Raw genomic sequence first — 16,252 nt, 5'->3', positions numbered from 1 at the left:
TTATTTTAAAATTTAAAATTTTTTTAATGGAACAATTTAATTCTCAATTTAAATTGTTCCATTTTTATTATATTAAATGAAATTTGTCAGAGAATATTTACGATATAATTAAAAGAGTCTATATTTAAATAAAACCATTTTTTAAATTGGATTAATTATACTTTCTTTCCAAAGCTATTACCGGAGAATAATTTGCAACTATCAATTAATTACTAAAATAAATCCTTACTGAATAATTGAACCTTATAAAAATAAATCCTTATTAACAATTATCGTTTAAATATACTCTCGCATATACATAAATCTAATTACGAAATAGATGAATCACAAATTATCTACACTGACAAGCTTCGTGAAATGTTATCTGCTAAATGCTCAATTGGTACTAAATAGCAATGATGAATGTTAAAAGAGTAGTTATCTTGATAAAGGGGTTGCAATGAAACAAGATTTGGATATTTTACATCTGATAAGAAGAGTTTAGATATTCTTCAAGATAAAACAAAGTTTAATTTAATCAATATTTTTTTTATTTTAAAAATTTTATTTTAATTAGTCAGCTACTTTTTGACATGGATATTGTAGGTTTAGCGAAATATCTCAAAATCATAATGAAGAAGTCTTAAATAGAATTGAAACAATTTCCTGGGGAAAAAATAACAGATAAGTACGTTTAATAATAATTTTGAAAATTCTGCAGCTCAATTTCAGCGGTTTTAAGGCCTCGAATGCTTAAAATGTTGTTTACATGCTCATTAAAATGCTGGAATATCAACAAGCAGCACGACTAGACTTCTTTAATAACATATAATAACGCTTGGCTGGAAAATGTTTTACGAAAATTAGCCTACCTTGGCAATGTTTGCAATTGGAGTTTCTATCTTTCTCGCCGTCCTCACAGTCCAACATGGCCGTCACCTCTCTGTCTGGCATCAATGGATTTCGCCAAGCAGATGAAATTCGCCAACACTAGTCAGTCCATTAAAAATATTAAATTTTGAAACAAATGTGAGCAGTTTTTAGAATTCTTGTAGTCAGACGTTCCGATAGAGTTTGGTCCACTAAGCGGGGAATGTGACTGACAGCGTTCACGACATTGCTGAACCCATGTCCTATGCTGTCACTATATTGCTGATTTCTGGTGAATGTTATAATGCCACGATGAAGCCTGTTCATGAATCTCGAGGAGACTCATCCACAGATTTAGAATATAGCAGTGTGGTAATCCATCATCGAAATGTACCATCGTAGTGTTTATGCTGCTCGGAAGCGTGTTCTGGGTTGCCTGACAGAACGGATTCGCCCGAAGATTGTTTGTTTTGAACCACTTCCGCTTCCTTTTAAACTGCAGGCACAGACAGAGCAGTAAAAACAATGGTGGACAAAGGTTTACAATTCCTGTGGTTTTGAGGCACTTACTTCTAAGAGCAGTGAAATGTATTATTTAATTGGAAGAAAGCAACATCGATGCTCTTTCGGTTTATTTTTGACAATAATCAACAATTAAAATAAACGTGAAACGCTGAAATGATCTGAAGAGAATATTTTATATAGGGAAATAATTATGTCCATTTAAACTGAAAGAGAGAAAAAGTAATATCAGTTTTTTTACTATTTGGTAAATTGAATTTAGAATATGAAAAATCCGTTCTTAAAATGTTTAGTTGACTAAATGTTCTCCGAATTCATAAAGTTTTGACCACTAGAACACTGAAAAAAATCTTGAAAACAGTAATGTTAACAGTTCTGGAGTTCAACAAGGAAGATTGGAAAGTAATTAAAATATGTTGCATCCATTTTTTCGGTAGCTTATGCACACATTTTCCGAATGTACTTTATATTGCAAAGATGATGGAAATTGTTATATGAAAAATTTGAGCAAATATTTTGAAAGATTAATCAATGGTCCGAGATCTGTTTCCTGAAATTTGAATACAATTTTCGAAATTTGAAGATAAATATTAAACCACCCGATGAACAGTGACAACTTTTCACAGTAAATTCCCAAAACACTTCACAAGTTCGTCAATCTTATAGCCATTATACACTCAACTACTTGATAATGTAAGCCTAGATTCTGGATTAATAACCGGACAAGACGGAAACAAATACTATACACGAGCAAATGGACCGTGATACACCTCAGCACTTGAGCACACTAATAAACAAACGTTGTATAGCACGTGTGCAGGTTCACACACGGTTTCGAATACAGTCGCAGTGAAGATGGAGGAATGAAGAAAAGGAGGCCTCTACAGCATCCCGATCTCGTCTGGGATGCTCTGGGCCCCAGAGAGAAGAAAGTAGTGTAAGCAGCTGATTCATACCACTGCCTGTGCGCTGAGGGTGGAGGGGAAGGGTCGGGGAGGAGGGATGGATGCTCCAGGAATAGCATCAGACCTGGAGAGAGGACTTCACCCATCCATCCATTACATTGAAGTCCTGTCTCTCTCTTGCGCCTCTTTCTTCTGCTGCATCGATGGCATCTACCATCGCTGGCTAATTAGCGGTTTTCGGTGCGGTCTTTTGGGACACTGCGTTGGATGGATGGATGAGACCAACAGAACAAGGGGAAAATATCCCGAGTTCGGCCAACAATTAATGTTGGTAAAAAGATAAATGTTCTTTAATCGGACTTACAAATTAAATATATTTCTGCTAATAATAGAGAGGAATTACGTGTGTTCGCTCTCTATAGGCCTGACCGTTTGATTTACAACTACCAAATTTGGCACAAACATACCTTGAAGGATGGGAATGTGCATCTTGGAGCGTTTTTTAAAAAAAAATTAAATAAAAATTTTAATGAATTAAAAATTAAAATTAAATTTGGAGGTTTTCCAGATAATTTCCGAAAATATTATTGCACAAAGTAAATTTTACATTGTCTCAAAATTTAAAAAAAATCTTTTCAAGGATACCGCTTCAATAGTTCTGTAAATTATTCCTAAATTTTAGTAATTTTTAAAAAATATTTTCAACAATAGATCACTTTGTTGACCGGAAATTCTAACTGTTTTCATTGTTTTATCAGATATTTAATCCCACGATTTTCTTCCATTGTTGAAAAATAAAGAAGATCGATTCTTCTTAAATTAAAGTTAATAAATTTATTGAAGATGCGTGTATTTAAAGAAAGAAATTGTAAGGAAATAAAACTATGATGAAAAAGGTATTTTTGTGAGAAAATGCAAAGCCTATAATTGTGAGATAATTAGAGAAAATATGAACATCAATTTCCATTGCAAGCTATAGCGATTTTTCATCTGGCTACGGTTAAGCCCATTTTCGCCCTCGATTAAATTTTTTGATGCCTATTTCTATCATCTTATTTTCTTTTACACATTCTTTTTTCTGAATGAATGGAGTTTTCAGTGACATGGCGAGTCCTCTCTCGAGAATTTTGCAGCAGCCTTGTTTAGATAAGCGAAGTGTTGAATCAACTGGAAAAACATTCGAAGAAGCAGTCAGAAATGTTCTATAGCAATTGGTTTACATTTGGCAATTTCTTTTCACAATAATTAATTAGAACGATTTCTATGCCATATACGTTAATGTTTTATATGTATATAATGAAAGCTTTTAAATTTTAAAATCACAAAAACTAGAAAATAGTTTTAAACTTGTTTGTTTAATAATTTTTTTTCTCAAATAGTTAAAGTTGTAAGAAAATTCTTTTCTCTTATTTATTTAACTCAAAAAGGCAGCGATAATTATTTGACAGCATTTGATAAAATGAAAAGTCGTTGCTTGGTATAGAATTTCCATACATCTTTGACCAGACATATACAGACATGAATAACTTGCCATAAGGAATCATAGAAATGCCAATGGTGACAATAAAATACTTTAAATAATGCAATAATGCTGTAAATGCAATTTAATTTTTGAAGAGTTAATTGTTTATTTTTCGAAATTACTAGATAATTGCTAATTCCTTTTAACTTCGAATAATATGCATATAAGCCATTACAAAACTGAACTTGTAATATCCGTTATTTATAAGTATTAAGAACAGAAGAACTTTTAAATTGAATGGTCTATTGATGCTTTTAGGTATAGAATTTTCTTATTTTTCGACTGATTGAATTGAAATCCTATTCTTGATTAATAAAAATAATTATGTACAGCTATCTTTCTAATTATTTCCAATACAAAAGCTGTTTCTCACATAGAAATCAATAAACTAATTATTAACACTAATCATGATATTTAATTTAAAGATGTTTTCTTAATGATTTGTTATTAAAACAGTTTTCGAAAATACTTAATAATGTGTTCCGATTTACAATGAAATATTTTACTTCAATACATAAATAAATAAAAAGTAGTAGTTAAGTATGCAGTATACTAGTGAATTTATTTCTGGAAAGATCTAAACAGCATCTGAGCTAAGGAAGTTTGCGTTACTATTAATGCGACAATGCCTAACATTTAATGATACTATTAAAAATTGATAAAAATAGCAAATACCAGGAATTTTTTAAACAAAGGTAATCAGTCTTATGAAGTCTAATATAATCAAATCAAAAAAAAAAAATTAGAATATAGAATTAACCCATATAACGATAAAAAAACCCTTTTATCATGAAAATGTTGAAAATAATATGATTTCAGATTTTCCCTCTAATTTGCACAATAAAAGAAGGTATTTGTGAAAACAAATATTCTATTTCTTGAATATTTTCTGACACCAGATTAAGACTACAATGCTGGAGAAAGGAGGGAAGGAAAATAGTTGTTGGAAGTTATTTTAGTTAGTTATAGTTATTTTAGTTGTTAAGGTAAATAGTATTATTTCAGATCTACATCTGAACCGAAGCCAAATAGTCGGGGTTTGTAATAGCATAAAAAATATTTAATATTTCAGTCATTCCATCTTTATAATTAATTCTTTTAAAATTCATTACTATTTTCCAATAAGGTTAACAATTTCACAATTATTTTAATTCATTCATTAATTTCGCAAAAAATGAATGCAAAATAAACGGCTTGAATACGAAATAGTTATTTTGTTCATAAACCTGGTATCAATTTTTAAAAAGATCATGCGTCAAATATTTTTTTACTTGAGGCGAAAAATATTCTAATTTTTTTAATAAAATTCCATTCACGATATTTCTTAGGAGGCTAATTTCATTGATTAATTCCCTTATTTTCTTATTATTCCACCTCAGTTTTTAAAATTCTAATGTTAAGGGAGAAAGTCAGTTCAAGCTTACAGCACTCTAATGTAATGTAGTCACTAAAAAAGAATAGTAGTTGTGAAATGATTAATGAAATCACCGTCGAGTACACGAAACCAAGCTTTCAGCGTCTTCCATCATGATGAAACAAAAAATGAAAAAAATACCATAATGTTCCAAACAAAAATGAAAAAATATCATAATGTTCGAAATAAAAATTTCTCACTGCATGATTAATTAGATATTTCTGCATTAGGAAGCAGTGAAGAGACGAGTAAGGTACCAACTAAATGATCTACAAGCGACCTTCCGTGACTATCGGTTGCTTCGTGACTACTGGAAGCAAATGGTGACTTTTGACCACAACAGAAATAACATTCTAGAGGGTCAGGTGACAAGAAGATTTTTCACGTGCGTTCTTGAGTAATAGTGGCTGTTGTAGGCACAGACCTGCTTAATAGGTTTTTTTAAACAAACATCATTTTAATAGCAATGGAACTTTTTTTTGTGGTGGAACAGTTCACCATAAACATATGGAATAAGAGATATATCGTTAATCATCCACGTTAACCTTAGTTATGTGATTTGTTCTAACAACCGATAATGTTGATTAATCTGTATAAAATAATCAGGTAAAAGCGAGTTAAGCATTTTAGATAGAAAGTAAAGATTAATTTTCCAATGAATATTTAAAAGACTTACGTTTTTATATGAAAAAAAAAAATATTTTTTTGTGTGCTTCTTTTTAATTTTGCTTCTACTTTTTGAAAAGTAAACTTTTTTTTAATTTTTGGTAGATTAATCAAAAATTAAAATAATTTTCTTCCTTTTTATTGATAAAAATTATTTATTGAAACTGTGCATGCATTTTAAAGATTTTTTCAAAATTAATATTATTTATTTCCTTTCTGATGAATTCTCGCAACTGTACTGCACTAAATATATGTAATTCGATTAGTTTCATATTCGTCAGGGACAACAATTCCATTACTTTAAAATATATAAATTTTAATACAATAGTGGAAGGTTTTGACATCATACTGTCAACCGCAAAAGTAATTTTTTACGACTTTATGCTATAATTGCTGAAGTAGAATATTTGGAGAACCTTAACTAGGTCATCTTATTAACATGGATTTCCATACGTTTGTTGTTACACGTTGTAACTGTAAGAATAAACATAGATAGAGTTGTTCCATAAAATTGTGATAAATAAGGAGCCTTTGTCATTCTTATTCAGTCATCATGTCCATAACTTCTTTGCTGAATTGATTTTACATATGATAAAATAATGGAAAATATTGCAGTGTATTACTAAAATATCAGCAAATATCTCTAGTTACAATTTATTCCACAATGATGTAAAGAAATGTTTTGATATCAAAAATTTCTATAAATATCGAGCACATAATGCATATAAATCCAGCAAATTATGCATTTATTTTTTCATCTTATTTGAAATAATATTTTATTAATGGAAGTATTGATATTTAGAATAGAATATAAAATCTTTAATATGTTATTTATGTAAAAAATTCTTATTCTCTTTTTAAGTTACGGGCTAAACTGTTTAATTCTAAACCATTATTCGAAATTTATTTAGTTTTGTTTAATTTTAATTTGTTATTTAGTTTAATTAGTTATTTATTTAGTTTAAAACTTTTCATTCGTTAAAAATAATTTGAAAATTAGTACTAATGGCAGTAAAGTAGATTTATTTTAGTCAAAATTCAAGTTAAAATTGCCAGATACTAGTATTCTGAAATCAGGTAATTATATAAAAGAATAACAATATTTTCTAAAAGAATTATATGAATCAAAAGGTGTAAACAAATAAATCAACGATTTTCCTTGCTGATATTAATTTATTATGTATTACTGACATCATTATGGCTTCAGAGAAATAACTAAAATTCCACCATCCCAGAGAAAGATCCCTATTTTTTCATAAGTTTAAATTCAAGTAATCATAATAACTACTGGGATTTTAATTTTCATTATAAATATTTCCTTGGTAGTTCATATTTCCCCTTCTTCAAAAGCGTTGTGAAAATCGAATGCAGTCTGGAGTTCTAAAGATAATTGCTATAACTAATGGATTAACTTTTAAAGAATTTTCACTAATTATTTAAAAAATTTGAACTGTACCATATTTTTTTCGGATTTTTTAATTTCAAATTCTCCATTATAAATAAAATAAAAGAAAGAATATATACTTATCGACATTTATTTAAGATAACGAATAAATTCAATTAAAAATTACGAAATAAAACATTGCAATTTTTTATAGTACAAACAATAGAGTGCATATCATGTTCAAGAATAGTTTAGAAAGTAAAGAATGAATAAATACATTTTAATAAAAATAAGAATATTAAAATATAATTATCTAAAAAATAGATACTAAGCATAACACTCTCTTTCTATGTAATCGCCTTTGATATTGAAGCTCTTTTCATAACAAGACAGAAGTTTTTCAATACTGATGTTATAACAGCTTAAGACTAAATTAAGAAATGAATTGTTTGTTAATAGTGTCACCATTTTGGAAGGTGAAGCGTTTCAAGAAACCTCTCGAAAATCCTTTTCATTTTTCGAAAAGGTGAAAATTACTTTGTACTTATAATCGTGAATGTTAGGGGGATGTCAAAAATGTCCATTTTGAAATAGTTGAATATTACGTTGATGCATCTGTTTGAAGTCTAGTTTTGTCATGAACCAAAATAAACCTTGCAGGCAATATTTCACTTTTGTATTAGATAAGGCATTCAAGTCGTCGAAGAATTTTCCCCCAAATAAAATGAAGGAGTTTTTTTCGTCCAAATAAACTCCTTAAGTGAGGAAGCGCTGAAAGATTCAACAATTTCATGGCTTCGGTTATTGATGGCAGATGGATCGAACAACGACGATAAAAAAACTTGAGCCTTGTTATGACAAATACCCCAATAATATTCAGTATTAGTGTAAATGAAGTTTTGTTTTGATACCTTTTCTTTTTGTTATGATATCAATAATTTCTTAGTTTCTAAACAACACTTCCATTTTTCACATCATGGATGGTAATTATATAAATATAGATTGAACTTTTTGAATCTACATACACATTTTATTACCTATTTCTGTAAAAATATTATTGATAAATTCGACGTGAAATTAGTCAACTGGAACCAACTCAATCTAAATTGAGGACGTGTATGCTTTGCGAAAATTTATTCATATAAATCATCGAAACGTCATTTCCAAATAATGAATACTTCCACCGTAAAAATTAAAAATGAAAACTGAGCACCATATGAACTATTTGATATCCAATGCATGGGTTTTACATATTTATAGATAATGAATTTTAACAAGAAAAAAATGTAACGATGTGATTTCAAAATATCGTCTTTATATGTGTTTACAAAACCATTGTAATTAATCTAACTATTCTATCCATGACTGAATACTGACTTAGAAAAGGTGATGTGCTAATACTAATTGATAAGGTAATCGCTACGTATCAATAACTTATGTAATTAAAACTATAAAATGAAAAAAAGTTTTCTTTTCTAATTTTACTACAGTATATTTTGTTGTTAAAGTAAAACTCAAATTGTTTTTATTGTTGCCACTAATATATTTGATATTAGTGGCATCCATTACTGATGATCAAGATACGAAGATTCAACTTATTTTTCGAAGTTGAGTAGGTTTAGGTATAAGGTATGCGTTTAATTTTGCTGTGCTTACAATTAAGGTTTAATTTCGGTAAATGTGAAAATTTTCAAAGGTCCAACCATTTGTAAATACTGTTGATCTATCCTCTAATATGAAAAGTATAGATAGAAAATTATAAAAGATGCATAGGAAAATGAATACAGTAGTGTAAAGCTTCTAAAATAGTATAAATTATATCCCTATCAAAATTTGAAGTACAAAGTATTTTGCAGAGGAAGCCATTAAGAATAAATTAAACAAAATATTTCATTGAAATTTTTAATAAATATTATTTTTGACAAATTAACTGGCCAACAAAACAGCTAAAATTGAATAACTTTCTTTTTACAAGAAATTTTTAAATAAAATTATTGAATACTGTGGAAGCAGGTAACTTATAACTTCAAAATAAACTTCAAGGTTGAATGTTTCTTTTTTTCAATCCTTACATTTTTTATGAGCTTGCTTCGGTTGATCAAAGATGCATTTGAATTAATTAAAGTTTAATCACTTTCCGTTTGAAATTAAATTTCAAATTTTAGGTGAAATGGCAGGAAAAAAACAGCGCATAGCACAATGAAAATAACTATATAAACCTCTAAAATAGAGCGAGTAATATGACAATCAAAAATATATAAACCTCTACAATAGTGCGAGTGATATGACAATCAAAACTATATAAACCTCTACAATAGTGCGAGTGATATGACAATCAAAACTATATAAACCTCTACAATAGTGCGAGTGATATGACAATCAAAACTATATAAACCTCTACAACAGTGCGAGTGATATGCCAATCGAAATTATACAAAACTCTAAAATAGTCCGAGTGATATGACAATCGAAATTATACAAAACTCTAAAATAGTCCGAGTGATATGACAATCGAAATTATACAAACCTCTACAATAGTGCGAATGATATGACAATCGAAATTATACAAACCTCTACAATAGTGCGAGTGATATGACAATCAAAACTATAAAATAATGAAGTCATATGGCAATCAAAATTTGAAGTCTAAAATTACTTTTTTTAAGAAACAATTTAGTTTCTTATGTTTCATAAAACACTAAGTTTCATGAAAGATACTCAATTGAAATTTTACATAGCCAATAATCTTGGCAAACAAACTGGTTGCTAATGGCGGCTATTTATAAATAAAAGAGTTACTAGAAAAAATACTGCTATAGTAAGAAATTTTCCTAATTATCATCATCATCTATGATTGGGATGAATGATCATCAATATTGATAGAAATAGAACCTCTTTAAATTATTATGCTGACTCATCTTCATTTTTCTCTTCCATGTTATCTTCCTCACTCTTGGCAGCTGCCATAAAACGGATTCCGAAATCATTTTTTCACAAAATTTTATTTATGCAACTTTTCACTCGTTTTTAAATAAATAACGACCGCGGGAAATGGAAAAAGAATGGTGAAAAAACATTTAGAAAAATAAAAATCGAAAACTACAGAAGTTAAAACACCACACTTCCTAAAGAGTAACTCTTCTTCTTTCAACCCGGCAGTCACACCTTAAAATAAAACATTTTTAACAAACAAACAAACATAAAGATGAGGAGAGGGGTAAGGGAGGAATTGACCTTCAAAAATTGCTGGGGGCATGCTGCCAGCGCAGGAAGGTGCTATTCCAGCATTAGCTCTGCCAACAGCCACGCATTTTTCGCCCCCTTCACTCTTCTCCTGAGTGAACTTTTTTATGTTCGGCGTAATTTAATTTAATGTATGTGGTTTCGAAAAAAGAAGGGATAATGTCTGGTCTAGACTCGAAGTGTTCGTTCACCCTCATAAGTATGTGACAAAAAAAAAATGACTTTAGGGAGAGGGAAGGAAAAAAAAAAATAAATAAAGGAGTGAGGCATCAAGAATGAAAGCTTTGGCAGCACAATTATGCTTTTAAAAAGAATAAACAATTAATCAGAATCTCTTTTTGCCGACTTTATAATATGGCGTCTAATCAATTATCTGAAATTTGAACCTACAATATCTGTAATTTACCCTTAAAAAAGTGTGAAATTCATCTATACGATGAGTTTAAAAAACTTTTGAATTATAGTTATTTACCAGTGTATTAAGTGAAACTTTCCAACACAGTAAGCCTTTCCCGTTCTTCCATAAAATTGATTTAATCTACTGGTTTGTTGGAATTAAATTTGAGCGAAGTGTATACACAAAGTAGTAAAGGCAATACAATTTAAAGTATCTTTTTATAAGCATATTACTTAATGTCAAAATATGATCAACTTGAATTTTCTTGTTTGTCATTCTTGGTAATTAATGTAAAGTAATTGTTAAATACAATAACTCCTGAAAAAGCTAGAAAAGTTGCGTGTTTTATATAGATTAGTTTTTTAATAGACAAACATTATGGGCAATCTGTAGATTTATGGTGTCTGTCTATTTATACAAATGAGAATGGGTAACTACATCAAGAAATTCTGTACATTTCATTATGTATGCTCATTTTCAAAGACAACATGGACTGCATAACTGCCACTTTCAACACACAGAGATGAAAGCTGCCATTAGTTTGTAAATATGCGACTAAATAGCACTGAGAAAACATGAATTGGCTATGCACGCTCCCATCTTTTGGCGAGTTTTTCACCAAGATATTGATTTATTATAATATCAAATAAACTTTGATATTTATTTTAATTAAAAAGAAATAATTGCTTTAAGGTAAAATGTGAATGCTGCGTTAGAAATCGGTAAATATGCTTATGCATCGTTGTGGATTTTGTGTAACTTGAGAAAAGAAGTTTTTTATAATAGAAAAAATGCATAATATTGAATGAGAACTTCTCTAAAATTATTTGAAACAAATACTAGTCCAGCTAATCAGAACTAAATAAAATAAATGGTTTGGCTGATTTTTTTTTTAAATTATCCCACTCTAGCCTCTTGTATTCATCCACCAATTCGTTTACGAATGTATATTTATAATTATTCATTATTAGTGGTAAAAAGTTCTAGAAATAAATAAAATATTTAAATATTCATTGTTCCATGTCAAATATTACCTTTGTAATATTGCTATATAATAGAGTTTTGCAGGACATAAAGTAAATTCTACATTGCGAAATGTCTCTTAAGTGAATATTAGGAATTAAAAAAAAAGGGTTTACGCTGAATAGTTTATAATGATACATAATAAAAAATTTATGTCCTCGAAAACAACAGCATGATTTCTTAATAATAGTTTCCCATCTATTTTCTTTCTATTTTTGATCCAATTATCTTACAGAAAATTGTATACATTTGGCAACGTTTTTCAAAATATATGCTTCTTACACGGAACATCTTATATGAAGATTTCGATGCATAAAATATCGGATATATAAGACAATGAATCCTCTTGTTTTGTTGCTTGATAAATTTATCTGGGAGATCAACGATAAGGAAAATACTAAATATCTTGTTTATAATAATTATGTATATTAATCAAAATTGTTAGAACTATAACTTTTTTTTTTTGCATTTCAATTGTATTTCTAATGCATCAACAATGAAAGAAACAAATAACTCTAAAACTGAAATTTATAATACTTTTCTGAGTTATTTTCAACCATTTGTCTCATCAATAAATACATTATTTCTCAATTAATTAAAATATTAATAAAAGCAATCTTAAATTGATCAAATAGCATTTTGCGAACTAACTCTTTTTTGTTAAGTAATTTTGTCCACATTTTTGGTGAGCAGTTTTGTAATACTATTATGGGGATTCTTTAATCTGTGTAATCTATAACATAAGTGATAAGAGAGCTACATGATTATCAAAAATTTATAATTACGAGGAATCAATAAAAATTATCAAATTAAAAAAAGGCTTTTATTAAAATATTTTTTCTTTTGGAATTTCGTGAAATACAATAGCTTTGAATTTATTTTTAAGAAATTCTTTAATAATATTTTTTTTAATTTCGCAATATAATTTGTTTTTTCTTTACTGCCTTTCAGTTAATACGAATGATAGAAAGAACTCTAAAACGATTGATATCTTTAGGAAAAATATCCTTATCCTTCAAAATTTTTTTAAAATCTTTGGATTTAAAATAAAGGAAAGAGTTTACAAGTAATGTAAGGAGATTTTATCATGTGTAATATGTGGAGTTTCATACTATATTTTTTTTAAAATCTTTAGCGAGTAGATATTTTTACAAGATTTGCTTATGTTAAAATCTTTTGCTAATGCTCAAATATTTAAAACTGAAATTGTTTTTTGATCAATTTATTTGTTACAAACATCACGTTTATAGCCTCCATTCCTTATCAGTATTCACTCTAAATAATTTTGATTTTGTTGGCTCAAATAATTATTTCCTTTTTTGGAGATAGCCTTCGGTGTTTCTAAATTTTACTCTCGCTTTTATATCCACATAATACACTTCTGCCAAAAAAAAAAATAAGATAAAACTGCTAGAGTGATTATAATTTAGCCGTCTGTTTATCACTAAAAGTTGAATTAGTTCTGCCATAATTAACTCGAAGGAAAATATGCCTAAAATTTACTCGTCCATCCTGCTTAGAAGCTGGTTTATCTTTTGATTCCAACTAATCGTGGTAGTTCGTTATTTGTACCTGTAGTCATTTTGTATCGCCGAAACAGCAATACTGGCAGAAACTGTGGTTGAGTTTTAAGTGCCATCACCGGCCACGGTACAGCCCTTCCCTAAGAAAGTACATCCTGTCATCGATGGGAGGAACCAGACTTCTACCTATTTCTGTACCCACCAGGTTGGTGAGAACCAACCACCATGCTGGAAGCTTCTCATCCTCAATTACGAGGTGCCCTCGGGGGTTATTTATAATGGATAGGTAAAGAATGCCTACGGACACATTTATGAGGTAGATTACAAATGGACTTCATTCACTTTTACAATAAATAAAATTCAATGCCAGCAAATATATTTGTTTTCATTACAAATGATCAAATACAAATCAATATTTCATCAAGGAGCAGAAATGAAAGCTAAAGCGACAGACATCAATCATTGATACTGTGAATACAATGATATTTTTTGTGACCAACCGTTAAAATAATTCCTTTTTTTTTTCCATTAAGTACGAAGCAACCTGACCCCATCCAAAAAATTAATTGATAATTAAATAAAAAAATATATTATAAGGACGCATACAAAAGAAAAAATAATTTGAAATTCTTCAAAGGCCAATGGAAACCTCATGAAAAAACAGGGTAAGGGTTCAAGCACCCTTTATGTATTGATTACTCCAATTAGCAGTAGCAGTTTCATGATTGGATGGTTCGAAATCAAAAAGCCCGTGTTTCGTAACAACTCGTTAATGTTCTGGCACCCAAAAGGCAGCAGAATAACAGGACACTGAAATTATGAACACGATAAATGACCAAAAGAAAAGTGATTAAAAAGTTAATTCCGTGTAATTACCTACCGGGTTGACAAGAACTTGTTGATTTCATAGACTTAATACAGGAGCAATCCATAGAAGTAGTTCAAGAAAGAAAAAGACGCATCGTTCGTTCCTTGAAAAGGTTGATGGTGCTAGTAAGGTGGGGAGAAAAGTGCGGCCATAAGTTATTAATTGGTTTATCAAAATGAATGAGACGCAAATGGCAGTTAAAATTGATTGATGGTACAGTGATCGATGATTCGCTAAAGAGGAAGGCTTCTGGCGATACATTATTTGCAAGATTTTACTTTTACTTTACTGAAATGATTTTTTAAAAAAATAAAGAAAGCTACTGTTATGGTTTCTTATCACTATTAAAAGAGAAGAACTTAGATATTAGTACTTACTCTTAATTGAATTTCTTACTCTTAAATGAAGTTTTTTAGTTACAAATGTAAAATCAAAGACACCAACATTTATGATATAGATACATATCCTAATAGTTCGAGATATTTAATAATGGGTGTTATTGAGATTGCTAATATATGAGTAAAAATGAATAATCATGAACGAATGATTTAGTTTTAGCTTCTGAATTTAACACCCTGTCATTTTTGTAGGTTTGTAGTTCCTCAGGATCCACCTTACATTTGTACAATAAAAATTGTTAAAAATCAAACTTCTGTTATTTCATGATTGACAATTATTTAATCACATTCACAACGTTTTAGTACTTTTTGACTCACAAGCATGCGATAATGTCATGAAAATAAGGCCACTAATAAAATTGAAAAAAAAAAAAATTGAAAATCAGTGTGCGATGTCATAGATCCACATAAGTACGAATTACACTGTTTCAGAACGCTGATGCAAGTTGAAATCATTTTTTTTTTTTACATTAAGATTCAAAATACGATCCATTTTTACTTCCATCTGTACGAAATATAGAGTAAGTATTGCAATTGGCCAAAAATACAAACTCGATATTTTGATTAATCTCCTCGAGTCTAAAAAATACATTTCTGGCAATATTTCTGCCTGTGAATAGGCTAACACAAAAACGTTTTTGAGTCAAATGGTTGAAATTTGGTAAATGTAATTGTAGATTTCTATCAAATTCTGAACGTAATCCATTTTACAAGAAATCTGACTGTTAAGTGAACTCGATAATTACAAAACGCAAAGTGATAGGCATATAAAATCTAGTACACACATTTAGCATCTAAAATATAGATACCTAACAGACTGAACTAAATCCATCAAACGGTTGACCGTCTGTAGGTCTGTACTTTGACATGTATGTAGTAAATAATAATTCAAAAACGCAATGATTTAAACCAATGAAATGCGACACGTAATCTTATCATGCAAAAGGGGCCCCATAGAGATTCAGCGAAAATGGAAAATTCATGCCAAAGACCTATATTTCGTAAGTACTGTTAATCAAAGCCATGAAAAATATTTTCGACTTTACCGAAAGTTCACAATTTTATGCGAAGGGAAGAGGTCCAGACTTTTATTCGGAACTATTCGAAAAAGTTTCAAGAAGAACCACTTCCTCTGATTTTAATGACATTCGTAAGATTTTTAATAATACATTTACGTAATTGTATGTATTGTTGATAAATTTCCTGAGTCCATACCTCTTCACTTCGTTATAGCCGTTATTATCCTTTCCTATAGTATTGGCGAATAAAACTAAGGATGTGTGCAATATGGAACCATCACTTCCAGATGTCCATTCTAAACAATAAACGTAGCTAAGCGGAAAAGAATGAGACAGCAGCTGCATTTTAAAAGTCTTTTGCGTTCTGAATCAGGTAATTATCGGCAGTAGGTCTGAGAAGAGTTTATGCTGGCGAGGGAACGAGAGCCAACGGGAGAAGTAGAAAAAAAAGGTACCATTTTTATTTTATTTTTTCCCTCTCTTCTGTCTTAGCTACCGTGAACTAGAAGAGATGTTTGC

At 29.5% G+C, this 16,252-nt stretch overlaps 1 protein-coding gene across 5 annotated transcripts in view; it reads right to left on the bottom strand.

Annotated features, from left to right (window-relative positions):
* Positions 1-16,252, bottom strand: part of LOC129983862 (myocardin-related transcription factor A-like) — a 341,368-nt gene that overhangs the window by 61,539 nt on the left and 263,577 nt on the right. Inside the window, exon 1 of one of the 5 annotated variants that reach the window (XM_056093526.1) lies at positions 852-1,610. The exons of the other annotated variants lie outside the window; for them this stretch is intronic. Within the exon in view, the coding sequence (XP_055949501.1) occupies positions 852-933 (82 nt within the window). The 5' untranslated portion in view covers positions 934-1,610. Of the gene's footprint in view, positions 1-851; positions 1,611-16,252 lie in introns of those variants that run through there. 5 annotated transcript variants of the gene reach the window in all.

The sequence above is a fragment of the Argiope bruennichi genome, chromosome 9 (genome assembly GCF_947563725.1).
Source record: "Argiope bruennichi chromosome 9, qqArgBrue1.1, whole genome shotgun sequence".
Lineage (NCBI taxonomy): Eukaryota > Metazoa > Arthropoda > Arachnida > Araneae > Araneidae > Argiope > Argiope bruennichi.
The sequence above is the reverse complement of the archived record's forward strand: the minus strand, read 5'-3'. Positions and strand labels throughout refer to the sequence as shown.